General features: G+C 41.0%; 1 protein-coding gene across 4 annotated transcripts in view; it reads right to left on the bottom strand.

Annotated features, from left to right (window-relative positions):
- Nucleotides 1–15,098, bottom strand: part of LOC135199357 (uncharacterized) — a 48,053-nt gene extending 32,955 nt beyond the window's left edge. For 2 of the 4 annotated variants that reach the window (XR_010311054.1, XM_064227325.1), the window contains exons 1-2: nucleotides 14,714–14,868; nucleotides 9,779–9,903 (exon numbers count right to left, since the gene is read on the bottom strand). Coding sequence is in view for 3 of the 4 variants with exons in the window: in XM_064227325.1 (XP_064083395.1) it covers nucleotides 9,779–9,898 (120 nt within the window). In the remaining variant the exon portion in view is untranslated. Of the gene's footprint in view, nucleotides 1–9,778; nucleotides 9,904–12,226; nucleotides 12,247–14,713; nucleotides 14,869–14,964 lie in introns of those variants that run through there. The other 2 variants (XM_064227326.1, XM_064227327.1) reach the window with 2 other exon arrangements.
- Between the last annotated feature and the right edge of the window lie 1,896 nt (nucleotides 15,099–16,994).

Here is a 16,994-nt window from a genome sequence, read left to right as displayed (position 1 = left end):
CTTCATTGTCACTAACTCTCTATGGAGAGAGAGAGGTAGTTCACCACATTCAACCTGTAAAGAAGAGGTTGGTGATGATCTAAAGGCTCCTGGAGCATATTCGAAGACCTTCATTGTGAACCGAGTCTAATAATTTCAGTGTTGTATCTGATGCCGAGCCGTATATTTCACTGCCATAATCAATGATAGACAGTACAGTTGCTTTATATAGCATGTAAGGGTTTGTCTATCTGCTTTTCCCCATGTAGTGCTGATAATTTTCTAATTAGATTTAAAGCTTTTTTGCATTTTGATTTCACGTATGCTATGTGGGCTTTCCAGTTTAAATGAGTGTCAAGTACTAATCCTAAGAATTTTGCAGTTTGGCCAATTGGTATATTATGACTTCTGATTTTCAATCTATTTCTTCATTTTTCATCCACCTTTTATCTTTGTAGAAAGCGATTGCTTGTGTCTTATGTATGGCTAATTTAAATCCTACAGATGATGTCCATTTCAATCTATTTTTCTTATCGTTTTGTTAATAATGCGTTTCTGCATGTTTTAATGCGGAGACGCTGAATAATAATATGGCAAAATCATCCATATTAAAGGTGCTTTTAATCCAGTAGGGTAAAGTTTTACTAATATCATTTATTTGCAAGGGTAAATAGGTGCCAATAAGGACACTTCCCTGTGGAACACCATTTTCAAGTGGAAATGTTCTAGACAATACATCATCAATTCTCACTTGAAAACTGCGTTTTGCCAGAAAAGTTTTGGATGAATTTGGGTAAATGTCCACGGATGTTGTTATTTTGTAAAGTTTTTAATATAGGATACCTCCATGTAGTATCATAAGCCTTTTCAACGTCAAAAAGACAGCTACAGTTACCTGTTTTCGTTTCAACCTCTCTGCGTATATGGTCTTCTAGAAAGAGAGAGAATCTAATGTAGACCTGTTTACATTGCGACCCGAATTGAGTAGGAGTCAAAATTTTATTTTCTCGAATGTGCCACGTTAGTCGAGCATTCACCATTTTTTCAAGTAATTTACATAAGCAACTTGTTAGAGATATTGGTCTGTAATTGTTAACATTGCTTGGATCCTTTCCAGGTTTGGGGATAGGAATGATTATAGCTTTACGCCATTCATCAGGAAACAAATTCCGAAGCCATAAATGATTATAAAATTGTAATAAGTATGACTTTGCCAAAGGTGCTAAGTGGCATATCATCTCAAAACAAATATTATCACCTCCAGGAGCAGATTTATTACTGTTCGAGAGAGCATATTCCAATTCTTCCATATCAAATTTTCTATATAAATATATATCTTCCCTTGTTTCAAAATTTATTGTTATTAATTCTATACTATTTTTCTTTGTACGAAAGTGTTCATCCAAATTCTTATCACTACTTACATTTGCTAAGTTTTCCTCCTATTATATTGCTTACCTCCTTTGGATTAAGTATTCTCTTCCCCATCTTTTAATAATCGCATGTCTAGGTGGTTTAACATGGGTACCATTTATTTTTCTGAATTTTTTCCATATTTTTTGTATGGGAGTATTATTTGAGAGATCTGATACGTATTTCCTCCAAGAAATTATTCTTCCTTGAATTACTTCCTTTTTAAATTTTGCAGATATTTTGTTATATACAGGTTTTAAAGTATCAATTTCTAGCAATTTAATATAGTCATTTTTGCAAAGTTCCTTCTAATATTGGAAATTTTGTATTTATTTTAGCGAATTTTTTATTCAAATTATCTAATCGTCTCCCTATTGAGTGTTTTGTGTTTTATTAACTCTGTTAGCCTATCAGACCACCATGGAACTTTGTGTTTGTGATGGGTTTGGTCTTTGGTATTGATTTATCTGCAGCATTTTTAATGAAAACCAACTAGAAATTTATTAGTTTTCATTGTGGTCTTTGAAATATTCAAATGGTGGGATATTTTTTTTAGTATGCTTTTTATATTGTTCCCAATCTGCTTTAAAAATGTTATAATGAGGAACATGTTTTACAGACTATTATGCAATAAGGAAACCAATATAGGAAAATGATCACTGGTGTGCAAGTCATCAACTGTATTCCAATCCAATCTGTCAACTATGCTTGTTGAACATAGAGTTAAGTCCACCGAGGATAAAGTCCCATGTGGTTCTTGAAAAAATATGTGGTATTTCATCATCATTTATACAGCAAATGTCGTTTGAATCAATTAAATCTTCTATTTTTACTCCCTGCTTTATTGAGTTTGTGCAATTACAGTCCCATATTGGGCTATGAGCATTAAAATCGCCTAGTATTAATGTAGGTTTCTTTGTATTGTTTAATAAAATCTTTAAGTTTATCAATGTCATAGTTTTTATTTGGTTGGTTGTATAAATTATAAATCACATAATTATCATTTTTAATTTGTATTTTAATACTTGATATTTGCAAGTCAGTAAGTTTATAAGTACTTTGTCATAACATACTTTGTTATGCACATATATAGCAGTACCTAGATTTCCTTCTTCCTCTCTAGATGCAGATACTAAGGTATATTACCTATAGTTGTTATTGTTTTATTGACATGCTGCAAACATATTACCATAGGTTCATATTCCTTAAAAGTAATCGTTGCAATTCTCCCCAAATGTAATCTGGTCTGGAGGCCATTTACGTTCCATTGTATAATGTAATTGTTGAAAATATTATGTTAGTGTGCTATTTTCTCTTTGTGGATCATCAATTTGCATTTTCTCTAAAATTTTACTTACGACATTTATTTGTTTTTCTTTATAAGATATTAGATGTCCAATGCACAGACAGCCTTTTCCGTCCCGAGTGTCCAAACTAGTAGTCTCTCTACTTCTACATTTTATAAAATTTTTTATGTGTTCGTTAAACTGTCTTTTTGTTATATTTCTGTTTTTGTTGCATAATTCTATGAAACATTTATTACATCCACATGTGTTTTTGTGTGGTGTTCTTTTTTCATTTGCTTTTGCTGCTCCTATTATTGGTGTGAGTAATCTCTTCTCCCATCACGTAATTATTTTCGTCTATGGTTTGTTCCTGAGCTGTTTTCTTTGATGTTCTGGGTTGTTGCTTCCATTGGTTTTATTACTATTTTAGGAGACAATGGGATATTCTTACTTCTGGTTTGTGCTCTTTCGATGGTAGTTAGTCTTTGCTTTAACGGACAATTCTCTAATGATTGTTGGTTTTTTGGTTTTGGGCGGAGTCCTCTCCAGGGGTCTCTTTTTATCTTTACCTTCTAGTTCATTATAACTTTCTTCTAACATTTCAGTGATACATGTATCATCTTCAGATTCTATTTCTTTTAATATCTCAAAAGAATTTGAACAAATATTTGTGCATGTTTCTTGGTTTTTTGCTAAACTGTTTTCTTTATGCAAAGATGGTTATTTTTCCTTCCGTTTTTTCTGTTAGGGTTTTAATATTCTTATCCTTTTCCATTTTTGTATCATTGTTTGAAATTACAGTCAGAAAACGTTTGTTTCCTAGCAGGATCATACATTCCTCTGACTTTTAATTCTAACTTGGCTTCCTTTATGGGCATTCCTGTTCTTTCTTGAAGTAATTTTAATTCTGTGTTGTATATATAATACATACACTCTTTAGATCTTGCATGGTGATTTTGCCCGCAGTTTCACACACTTTGGCTCACCGCACTTCCACTGTGTGGAATGTTCGTTAGGATTCCACAATATGCACATAAATCCGCTGTATTACGCAGTTTTTATTTGTATGTCCAATAGTTGCTACAGTTTTGGCACTGTAGTGGTTTTGGAACGTACGGTCTAAGTTCTCTGCTTTGGCCCATAATCTTAATTTTTAAAGGTAATTCTTGGCCGTCAAATTTTATTTTTGCTATTCTGAGTGTTTTTCCATTACTACTTCTACTGTTTATGTTGTAAATTTCACAATCTTGGACATTATTATATCTCTTTTTTAAGGAATCTAGCAATATATTTTTTTCTAAAGGTTCTTCATCATCAGGGAGTACAATGGTACCTGTACACTGTTTCATGTTGTCATGTTTTTTTATATGTACATATTATCAATATTTTTTATTGTTAAGTAATTTTCTGATTGGCTTCTAGTTGTGTTTCAATTAACCACGTTGGTCTTTTTTTTATTAGTCGGAATGACATTTCTGCAGTTGAATGTCGATTCAACAAAAAGTTTTCCAATTTCAATGCCGATATTCTATTTTCGGTTTCCATAGTAAGGATCTTGACCAACTTCCACTACCAAAGAGGGAGTCGAAATGGGTCAAGGTTGGGTCAACACAGATATTTGTTTTTTCTTATGATGGTCTATATGTATCCAAGTTTTTGATACACCATCTTCTCCTAACTGGGGTGTCTTGGGGATAATCCGTTGCCATGCCAGAAGTCATAGTGGGGTTGTTGTAGTTTCCATAGAATAATGATATATATTTTCGTCCAGGATGAGGTCCCTCTCACCAGGAGGCCCAACTGGGGAGGAGTAATATTGCTACAGTGGTAACTACCCTGGGACACTCACCTGGATATATGCCATACCCACAGTGCCTTAAGGGTCGTCAGTCCCATGAGATCGGACCCAGCACTGTGGGCATGGCTTGACATAAAAATTTCCCCCTTTCCCCTCGCTCGACCACGTCAGGTACTCTCAGTTTTTTAACGGGTGGAGTGGCTTGCGTCCAACCTCCACCCTCCATCAAGTTAAAAGAGCAGTCAATTCAATAGTCCAAAACCTTGCCAAGGTCGTCAACAAAAGAAGAAGAAGGGAAGGGTGAAAATTTATAAGAGGAGGAGTAAAGGAGTAAAGGTCCCAATGTTTAGTTGGATCCACAGCAGAGTGTGTAGGCGTAAAGGGGCATACTCTCTCTGCAGTGGATCCCTAAGCCCCCCACCTCGTCAAGGAGTTGGGATCAGGGGGAGAACCGCTAGAACCAGGCGAGGAAGTGCCAGCCGAAGCTGGTACTCCTCTGGTCCCCGTCTTCTTCTCCTTGGTAGAAGAAAAAGACGGGCCCTGTTCCCGAGGGAGCAGGAGGACCAGCAGAAGAGCTCCCCGAATCGCCGGAGCGAGACGGGCCCTCAGAAGGTCCCGAAGGAGCCTTCTTAGGGGGGAAAACCCGGGTTACCAGCTGGTCGCTGCAAGAGCGGCCGCTGGCCTGGCAAGAGTCACCTGAGCTTCTCTCACCAGCCTTCTGCTCCGTGCCGCGTCTTGGCGCCGAGCGAACTCTGGCGCCGAAACTTGGCTGCACGGTCTCCCGAGGGAGAACGTACACTCGGGATCTCTCGCGAACGAGAGACCGAGCTGGAACCTGGCGTAGCGGCATCGCCGCTAGCACCAGGCGAGGAAGTACCAGCTAACCGATACTCCTCTGGTCCCCGTCTATCTCTTCCTTCCGGAAGGGGAGAACGGGCCCCAGGGGGGGCCCCCGCTTCTCCACCCGAAGGAGCAGGAGGACCAGCAGAAGGACCCCCCGTCCCACCGTGGTGGGACGGGCCCTTAGAAGTTCCCTTTCCCGAAGGGTAGGACTTTTAGGGGGAAGGGGGCACAACAAAGGGGCAAGGCCAGTCCACCTTCTTCTTCTTCGGCTTATGGGCCTTAGAAGTCGAAGGGGAAGAGGCAGCAGCAGACGATGAAGACGAAGATGACAGCTTCCCTTCTCCTCTTCCTCGTCAGCTCACGCAGGACAGTCGTCAGGTCCTCCATCCAGGCCGGAGCCGGGGCTATTGCCGAAGCAACACGGCCCGACTGCACCTGTCCGGAAGGACCTGGGACTGGGGAAGACACACCGTGGGCAGGACCAGCATGGACAGGCTCAGGAACCAGGAGCGACAGGAACAGCAACCAGCTCAGGAGCGGCAGGAACAGCGGCAGCGGTAGACCCAGAAGGGACAGCCAAGCCAACAGCGGGAATCACATCAGCGGCATGTACGGCAGGCCCAGCAATCGTCTCGTAGAATCATCGGCAGCCAGCGGAACCTGGGTCCTGGCGGCCGGTCCAGGGGCGAGCTGCTGGAACAGCGGAAGTCTGGGGCAGGCAACACGAAGAAAACAGGCGGCGGCGGCAACCCCACCTCGGTACGGCGGCGGCCTAGTAGCGGCAGACGGCGTCATCGACACAGCATGGGGAAGTGTAGACCAGGAGGGGGGGGGGGGGGGGGGGGAGCAGGGGGGCATAAGCGGGGGCCGTGGTAGTAGTGGAGACCGCCCCAGACCTCGCTAGACGCTGCAGCAGCCCGTGGATGCTAGGCACGCCCTGCCGCCTGCGGTGGTCCATACCTGTCCAAGGTCGTCTCCCACGGATGTAGCCCTGCGGTAACATAGATAGATTAGTAAGAGGGGTTCCCTCACGCACGGGGGGAAGACATGCCCCACCCCGAACGCAAGGAAGACCCCAAATACAAAATACAACGAAGAAGCTGAGCGGGGGGCAGGAAGGAAGACGAAGAATCGGATACCAAGGGAGTCGCGGAAGAGCTTTCCGACGACTTCCTGGCAGACCTTCGGCTTCCCCTTACCCCACCCCCGCCCAGCAGTGAAAGTAATATAAAATGAAACAGAATACTGCCCTTGCGATTCACTTCATAGAACTTAAGGGAAAAGATCAATTCCCGGGTAAGAACGGAAACTTGATCCAATAATATGATGCATCAATAAAAATATATATATGAAAATGAAACAGAATACTGCACTTGCGATTCACTTTCACATAAACAATCGTAAGGATCAATTCCCAGGTAAGAACGAAAATTGATCCAAATTAAATTTCATGCAAATAAATAAATGAAAATGAAAAGAATATTGCAATTGCGAATCCACTTTCATTGCATTCTATTATACAAAATTAAAAGGCTCGTGCCGAGCGCAATCACACTCTCGGTAACGAACGCACAGGGCAAAAATATAATGAAAAGAGTACTTACATTTTTCAATTACACACTTTCGCCCAAAATACATGATTCGGCGCGAGCGCGCCCGCCCTCGGCACCGAGAACATAATTCAAGGGTTCAATTCATGAAAGAGAGGAAATCGCCGCATCTACGGCGATAACTCCCATGTTGGTTCATAATTAAGTAATGAAAATGAAAACATGTACTTACAGTTTCATTTTCAAGTCAAACAAACCATTAGTAGAAAACACAATATAAACACAAAGCATACGACGATGAAGCGGGCAGAGAGCGATGACGAAAAAACACGTCCTTCACACCCGCGGCCGAAAGCAAAAGTGATTTGTTTACCTCCCAGTCGCGCGCCAAGCAGTTAACTACCGTTCTCCCCTTGTTCGAAGCTTACGACCGTTCCAGCTGCCGCTAGCTACTTCCTATTGTTAAAGGACCGATGGTTTGTATTACGTATCGGAACAAATCACAATTACTGGAACTTCACAAGAGGAGCATGATCGCAATGTAGATAATTTTCCAAAGGTTGTGGAACGAAGGCGGCCAACTCTAAATGAATGCAAAACTATCAAATCAGTGCGCTCCATAAAAGTTCGAGGTTACTGTGTGAGGAATGGACATATACAACCAGATCCTGAGAGACTTCGTCCACTGCAGGAACTATCCCCTCCAACAGATCTGAGATCTCTAAGAAGAACTCTAGGTATGTTTGCATATTATGCCAAATGGATTCAAGATTTTTCAAATAAAATTCAGCCCTTTGCAGCTACAAAGAAGTTTCCTCTAGACACAAAAGCTTTTAAGTGCCTTTAACTAACTCAAAAAGGAACTTGAAGATGCCACCCTATATATCCAATTGATGAAAACTTGCCATTTGAAGTTAGGTGTGACGCATCTGATGTTACTGTCTCTGCAGTTCTAAACCAGGGTGGTAGACCTGTTGCTTTTATGTCCAGAACACTGCAAGGGAGCGAACTTCACTACCACATTTTTGAGAAAGAGGCTACTGCTATCATAGAAGCAGTGCGTCAATGGAGTTACTACCTGGCCCAGCGTCATTTTACTATAATAACTGATCAGCAGGCTGTAGTATTCAAGTTTGACAACAGAAAGCGTAATAAGGTAAAGAATTAACAAGATACATGAGTGGAAGGTGGAACTTGCAGCTTACAGTTATACAATACACTATCGCCCAGGGAAGGAGGATGTAGTTCCTGATACTCTTTCCCGAGGCTCCTGCTGCTCAACCTTCTCTACTTCTACACTTACCAACCTTCATAATGGCCTTTGCCATCCTGGGGTTACCCAACTTGCACTTTGTAAGATAAAAGAACCTCCCATTTTCTACAGATGATGTCAGGAGGGCCTGTGCTTCTTGTAGGGTTTGTGCAGAGTTAAAGCATTAGTACTGCCAACCTCCAGCAAGTATTCTCATAAAGGCCACTCAACCAATGGAGAGACTCAGTATATAGACTTCAAGGGACCTCTGCCTACTGCTTCACATAATCCATACATGCTTACAGCTGTTAACAAGTATTCATGGTTTCCATTTGCTTTTGCATGTCCTAACATGAGTACCAAGACTGTAATTAGATGCCTGGAGCTGATATTAGCTTGTGTGGGATGCCAGGTTATATTCACTCTGACCAAGGTGCAACTTTTATGTCCAAAGATCTTAAGGCGTTTCTTTTGCAAAAAGGGGTGGCGACAAGCCGTACAACTCTTTATCACCCAGCAGGGAATGGCCAGGTAGAGAGATTCAATGGCATCATAAGGAAGGTAGTCAAGCTAGCTCTCAGGTCCCAGAACTTGCCTGATAGTCAATGGGAACTAGTACTTCCAGAAGCACTACATTCTTTAAGGTCGCTGCTGTGTACGTCTACGAATACCACTCCTCATGAGCAGTTATTTATGTTCCAGCGTCGTTCCAGTCATGGAAGCTCCTTACCTTCTTGGCTAATGGATCCTGGACCCGTATTGTTGAGAAAGTTTGTACGAAATAAGAATGATCCATTGGTAGATGAGGTCGAACTTGTGAATAGCAATCCGACTTATGCCAATATAAGGTACCCTGATGGGAGAGAATCTACTGTGTCTATTTGTGACCTAGCTCCTTGTCCTGAAGGTTACCTCTCCCATCATCCGTCAACCGAAGGAACGAGTCGTGTTCATAGTGCTCATCTTGACACTGCAAAAGAACCTACAATCAGGGGTCCACCAGAACCAGTGTCACAGGAGCAGACTGTAGCAGATTCAACTCGCCAAGAACAAATGAACAATGATCTTGGGCCTGAAGTGAGAAGATCTACTCGGGCTTCTAGACCACCTATGCGCCATGGCTGGGACTAGATTTTATTAGTTCCTATTCTGTGTTTTATTCTAAGAGGGGAGAATGTGGTATATATTATTATTTAAGGATGTACTATGTTTTGCTCCTGCCTTCTCCTTCTCTGTTTTGTAACCCAAGTTTGATACAAGTGTTGTCCCATCAAGAAGCATTATCTCAATTTGTTTACATACGGGACTCTGAGAGACAATGGTGGTCAATACAGCATACCTATATATCTGTTAGGTAATTATTAGTAATATTATAGGGTAAGGATTACTAGCATTATAAGGGATATTACCAATTACAATTTACTGTTGTCATTGTGAATATACTGTACAAGATTATTAAGGATGGCATTTGTGTTTGTTTCAGACTGTAGTAATGGTTTAATTAAGTTGAGTAAAGCTTGGTAAGCTGCAGCCAAGTGTTTTATTGTCACCACACTAGACAAGCGCCATAAAACCAGATCGCCATTAACCGAGACTCCTGATAAGCAGGGACTGCCTGTATTATATAGTCTTAAGATCTTAAGAGTACCATACTTACTAAATACTCCGAGAGGGTCTGGCGAATCGCAGCTAACAGGATCTTCTTTTTATCTTGAACACTGCAAAGAGCCTGCAGAGTTCCTTGAACATCTTCATTTATCTGATCTGCCTGATTCATTTCAACTGGAAAGCAAAAGCGTGGATGAATCAGATTAGAACATACAACTAATCAACAAGAATAAAAACTACAAACATTCTTGTTAATGCAATAACACACACAATCATGGGTCTTTACAAGGGTAAGGTAGGTATGTACATACTGGCATGTTTATTCCTATGCTTTGGTTAAGAGAGGGCAACTGCGCACAAAATTCATATAAAAAAATCTTGCTACTATAGATGGCGACTGTCTCCCTGTTTTGATCAGTCTCATGTCATTTCTTGTCCCTTTTCTCCTCCGCTTTTTAATGTGGTCTACCGCTTGTAGAGGGTCTCCTGCAACCTCCTACACCAATGGCAGTCAATAAAAGAGGCTGACAGGACCCTATGCCAATCTGTTTCCTAACACTGAACCTACTCTAGAAAACATACACAAGAACCATTCTCTCCTAAATAATGTAAGGGCAATTCAGGTCAGCAGACTAAAGTTAAGTATACTATCTTAGTTTTACCAGACCACTGAGCTGATTAACAGGTCTCCTTGGGCTGGCCCGAAGGATTAGAAATTTTTACATGGCTAGGAACCAATTAGTCACCTAACAATGGGATTTACAGCTTATTGTGGGATCCAAACCACATTACAGCACAGAAATAAATTCTCTGATTCTGCGCTGGCCGAGCCGATATTCAAACTTTGGACTGCCAGGTTGGTAGCCGAGAGCAAAAACCACTTGTCCGATGAGGAACTTGGGTCAGCAGACGACATGGAATAAGGGCATACTGTGATAGTAAAAAACAGAACACTCACAAGCAATTCCTCCTGATCATACCAAGAACTGAGAGAGGGCAAACAAAATCTGCCAAGAAGAAAGGGCAGCTCTGAGTTCTCCTCGAGTTCATTTTCTAAGTCTGGAGGAAGGATTCCTCTTGGAACATGACAGTAAGTGTTTGTCACCTGAACAACCAACTGTATGTACTCTGTTCTAGCAATGCTGACTGCCACAATAAAAGTAATATGTGACAGGGTCAGATGGTACTAATATCTCATAAAGAATCATAAGCTGAAGACATGCTTGCAGGAGTCTTCAAACACCTGTGGTTCAAGACCAATCTATGAGAGTATCCACTGACAAAGTAAAGGAGATTGTAATCCTATATAGCAATGAATGCACAGTTGGGAAACATTGGAGTATTTGACAAAAGGGTGGAACGAGCACTTCCATGCAAGCTCACAGTGGCAAAAAAGCAGACTGATTGATTGATAGTTTTCTGGCATCTTCACACCGAAGGTCATTGACGCCGACATCGTTTACTATGACTAAAGAATAAAAGAATATTCAATTAAAACCATAAAAGCAAATATGTCATTATAAAAGTTAAATAGCTTTCAGAAGACCTGTTTCTGAAATAAATCTAAAAATGCCGCTAGCACTGTACGACACATCATGTCCAAGAATCTTGGCAAGGATGAACCTGCCATCCTCACCTCGAGCCTCAAACAGATATCTGTTTCTTTCCGTGCTATAAGTGTGGCATTCAGCTAACAAATGCCTCACTGTCAAGGGTGTCAAACAGTCGTCACAATATGGTTGGTGTTGGCCAGCTAGCAGAAACTCGTGTCACCCAAGTGTGACCAATACGGAGACGACAAAGAGTAGTCTCCCACTTTCGGGGCATCATGTTATACTTCCAAAGGGATATAACATTCGTTATTTCTCTCATCTTATTATCAACTAAGCCATCCCAATGCTGTTGCCAATTATTATAAATAAAATTCTTAACTGTAGGTAAAAAATCATTACAGGGAATGGGATACCTTCTTGGTAGCAACTCAGCTGCAGCATTCTTTGCCAGTGAATCTGCCTCTTCATTTCCAGACACACCTACGTGTGCTGGAACCCAACAAAAAGGAACTGTTATACCCTTCAGACCTATAATGAAAAGCCACTCTAAAATCTTTAAAACCAAAGGGTTACTAGAATTAAAAACTACTAGAGCTTGAAGGACACTTCTTGCATCACTAAAAATGGTAAAATTGCCCTCCTCTGTTAATGCTATTTTCTCAATAGCGGTTAATATGCCATATAGTTCTGCAGTAAATATGGAAGATACTAGAGGAAGTGCACCTCTACAATTAAAAGAACTACTATATACTCCAAATCCAATGCCAGCATCAGATTTGGAGCCATCTGTATATGTAAAGGTCGATTCCCTATGTTCTTCGGCATGTTCATGCACATAAAAAAAAAAAAACAGAAAAACTAGAGGAAGCAGACCCAGTAACTGCATCGGTACACGATACTCATCAAGAGACTCTGGAGAAAGGAGGATGATTACTTACACCCACCTTAGTCATGTCCAGAGGTGACCTGCCATGCTTACATCCTCAGCTCCTAACAAACTGGTAACACAAAACCTGGGGGAAAATGGGAGGTTGGGCATAATGGTCCAGCTAGTTTGATTTGATTTATATAGATTTTTTGGCATTATGTCAAACACTGGGGCAACTAAGGGCATTCAGCGCTGAAACGGAAATTGACAGTAAAAGGTTTGAAAGGTGTTACACGAGGAAACCCTCAAAGCAGTTGCACTATGAGACAATTGTTAGAGAGGGTGAACAGTTCGATGGAGGAAAGAGATATGAACGGAGGTACAGTAAAAGGAATGAAAGTAGTTGCAGCTAGGGGTCGAAGGAACGCTCCAAAGAACATTAAGTAATGCCTACATTACACCGAATGAGGTGTGCAGATGGCGCTAACCCCCTAAGGGGTGGCCCAGCAAGTAAACCTTCTAGTGTCATTGTCTTAGCAATATGCTCACATGTAGGAGAAATGACGCCAATATCAGTCAAAACTTCCAGCGAGGAGCTTTCTTCTTGCCCTTTCTTTGGACCTGATTCACAAAAAGAGAAGTACATATGTCGGCAATGTGGAGCTCAATGATGAATGGAATAAAGAATTTAGGCAAACGGCCAAGTGCCAGGACCTATGAGGTCATTCAGCACTGAAACAGAAGGCCATTCTAGGCAATAACTCCACACAAACTGCAAAGAACGTTCCCACCAATGACACCCACTAGGGATTGGGGCATCAAATGTATTTCCTCGTGATAAGTATTAGCCTAGCCCCTGGGGGTTAATTACAGTCGACTCCCAAAAAATTACGGTAGGGTAAAACACAGAATGGCCACCTGGCCTCTGCCGTAGCGCAGCCACCTTTGTAAACCAAAAAATTAACTTTGGGACGTCCTGTAACCAGGATAGACATTGGTATTTCTATATAGGCATTCTGCATCGTTCGTCCCCGTGAATACGAAATCCACCAAGAATTGGGGCGTCCAATGTATTTTGCCATGCTTAGTACAAGCCCTGCGAGTTAATTACAGTCGTCCAAATAAATATTACTTAAAATTCTTATTCAGGAGGTAAAAATGCATAGTAAAACCGCAACTGCCATAGTCTAGGCCACCACGGAATACTAATGTAGATCTACCTAGACATTAATCAAGATAGTACGGTCATTGGTAAAAGTGAAGATGGCTACCGCACCCCTCAGGTTCAACATCGACCAGCTTATACCTAAGCAAAACGAGCGCCGTGTTTGGTACCAGGCCCCTGGAGAACGAATGCAACAACATGAACGAGACAGTCAAAATAAGACAAGCATGTTAAAAACATAAGAAAAGGCAGTCGGCATCAGTATCTGAATAGGGTAAAATACCGAATGGCCTCCTGGTCTCTACCATAGCATGACCACCTTCCCAAAAATTGGAAATTTTGGCCTTAATTAGCGACTTGGGTGAAAAAACTGACTTCGAAAGGAAAGTAAGGAAGTCTCGAGGTGTTGCTTCGATGGACGCCAGCTGCCTCTTGACTCATGTCTATCCTGGGTTACATGATGGGTTACCTAAAAGTACTTTTTCGGGGAGGTGGTCACGCTATGGTAGAGACCAGGTGGCCATTCGGTATTTGACCCTACCCTTATTTTTTTGGGAGTCGACCGTAATCAACCCCCAGGGACTAGTGCTAAACATGGGGAAATACATATGATGGCCCAATCCTTAGTGGGTGTTGTAGTCGTTCTAAGCGAGGCTAGAATGTAAGATAAGAAATTTGAGACTAAGAAACAATGTACAGTCAAAAAACTGAAGTTGCAGCAGCTAGGGGGCTGAAGGCAAGATGCAAAGAACCTCAAGGAATGCCTACAGTGCACCGGATGAATTGCACTGATGACACTTGCCCTTCTACGGAGCTCTAAGACGACGATGGTTCAGTATACTACTTAGGCTAGTCTCCTCCACTTATGATTAGCTAACGTGTCAGTCCTACTCCCCAATGTTCATCTCTGGAGGAGGAGGAATATCATAAGGGAAAAATGGACCCCCGGAATGCATACAGTGGACCACGGGAGGCGCACTGAAGGCATCAATGTCGAGTGAAGCCTGCGATACACGGTGTCCATAAAGCCACAGTACCATTACCATAAATAAATAATTGTAATGGTACTGGGACTTTATGGACACCCTATATAGTTGCTAGGCTAGTAACCTTATGGACACAGTAATTTGTTCACGATAATCTAATTAGTTTTAGGTTAACATATTCCATAAAAATGCATCAAAATCCAAGCGAAAACTGTCAATACTTATTTAAATTAAAGTAAATAACTTCTTTAAACTAGTACTTTAATTGCTACTGACATCGTAATTAAATGCTCCCACGTGGTCTAACTTGACATATAAACATTAACATTTATTAAACAAGGTTTTCCCGCCCCCGTAGCCGCATCTACGATGTTTAAAACATTTTTAAATAGTATTTAACACAGTAACCTACCCAATTCAGCGTCTTGGTTAGATAAGAGGGCGAAATGAAGATAAGAGGTTAATCCAAAAGTAAACAAAAGGGAACGCCATTAAAATCGAAACAGGAATACCAACATCCACCTCTAACATTAATCTTTCGGGTTTATTATCGTTGCAGAGAAGGATAACAGACACGAATCAAAATACGAACATTTTTAAGTATCATCAAGTAAAGTTAAACTGAAAAATGAGTAAGTTAATAATGAAAATAAAGCTTTGCACCTTAAAAATAGCGAAGTGTGTTCGTGGGGTCTTTTAAGAACCAGCAGGGATGCCAATCTCGACAGTTGGTTGAATTTCCAATATAACATTTAGCAGAGATAACATCTAAGCTCCATCAGTCGTCATACAGATATATACGATTAAAATGCCGACTTGGCGTCAGTTCGGATATGCGCTATGTATGGAATATTAATGATAATAAAAAAGGAATCAAACGACGCTGGAACCCATTGCATGGCCGCGTTTGATGCAGTATTTTCCTACATTTTGAATGCAGGTGGCTGCATCATCCAAGGTTCAATCAACATAAACTTGCATTCAGACATATGTAGTAGGCGTTCGTATATAAACATTCACACAGAAATGATCTACCAAAAAGGTTATGTAATTTTAAACAGTCATTCCTTTAAACTTTGTCCCGCCAAACAATGTTGACGATGCGAGCGAGACGATGTTTACAAAATTTAGCTTCGCTCTCAGTTCGTGGTCTATATATGCTTTAAATAAACTGTAGTTTTACCGTTATTTATTTACTGCAGGCTTAATCTTAATCTATTTAAACAACCAATACACATTTTATACTATAAACCGTAATAAACGCTTCCAAATCTGCTAATTAAGTCTTGGCTATTTGTCAGAGACACTAGGCCTATACATCGGGGTCCTATCTGAAGATACCTCACGAAAATTCAGCGAATACCTAGGCGGCCCTGTTTAATTAGCTCATAGTTAAAAAAAATAAAAATCTTATATCTTTTTTATCGAAAAGGTCTCCATTTCTCATCTTACCAAGGCCAAAAGAAAGGTAGAAAACACGAAAGAAGAGACAGCTAGTGCTCTCTCTCGGTATATCTCTACGGCGTTAGCTAGCGACGTCCTTGTTTAAATGGAAAAATAAAAAGCATATACTATCTATATAGCAGTGAGAGAGAGAGAGAGAGAGAGAGAGAGAGAGAGAGAGAGAGAGAGAGAGAGAGAGAGATAATTGCTATCATCATATCGAAATGTAGGTGGGAAATGCCAATTAATCTCGGCAGCCTGAACTAGTATATATAAAACCTTGGTCAATTTCCGACTCTCGTGAACACGTTTCCAACTAGGATACACAGCTGAATGTGCCGTAACCATTCGAATTACATAACACTCTCGGCTGTAATAACTAATAACAACGGTCATGGGCAAAGAGCCAAAGACCAGCACGTCATAATATTCCCAGTGCCGAGGATGGCATATATATATGATATATATATATATATATATATATATATATATAATATATATATATATCATATATATATTTATATATCTATATATATATATATATATTATATTAATATACTATATATATATATATGACGTACGTCCTCTCTCTCTCTCTCGCTCTTCTCCAGAAACTCATTAATCTAAATTTGTATACTCAACGACCTTGAGTGTGTTTGGCCGAAGAGCGACTCGAAATGAGGAGTGTGACCGATGTTGATTGTCATTGCTCTAGTGAAGACCGAAGATTAATTCTTATTTTAAACATTCAGAACCTTATTATTATCAAACCCGACACTACCAGCTATATACCCCATTTGTCCAGGTATCATGACTCATGACTCGCAGGATGGAAAGGAATAACTATACCCACTTTTAAAACCGCCCGTCATGGAAACGGTCTAGGGTATATAGCTATATTACCAATATATAATTGTTCAGTCAACCCACAATGAGAAGTTAATCATAAAAGATCAAATTGAATTCCCTTCACGTGCGATATATCACACCGAGAGTAGCCAGACTCGGCTCTGGCTAAAAGTATGAGACTATAAGTGACTGTTGGTACTATGGGATGGGGGAGTGGTGTGCTTCAATGGGTGGGGGAAGGGGGAGGGGGGTTGCGGGGGCCCACGGTTTTGGGGGGAATTGGTTGTGGGAGAGTGGGCGAGAAGGAGCCATAACCCAGAAGAGGAGGAGAGGGAGGGGAAGAGGGGATAGCTGTGTAGAAAGTGGTCCCGACTGGTGGATGGTGTTCTCAGTCGACGTAA

The sequence above is a fragment of the Macrobrachium nipponense genome, chromosome 25 (genome assembly GCF_015104395.2).
Source record: "Macrobrachium nipponense isolate FS-2020 chromosome 25, ASM1510439v2, whole genome shotgun sequence".
Classification (NCBI taxonomy): domain Eukaryota; kingdom Metazoa; phylum Arthropoda; class Malacostraca; order Decapoda; family Palaemonidae; genus Macrobrachium; species Macrobrachium nipponense.
Note: the sequence above shows the minus strand (reverse complement) of the source record. Positions and strands in the feature narration are given on the sequence as shown.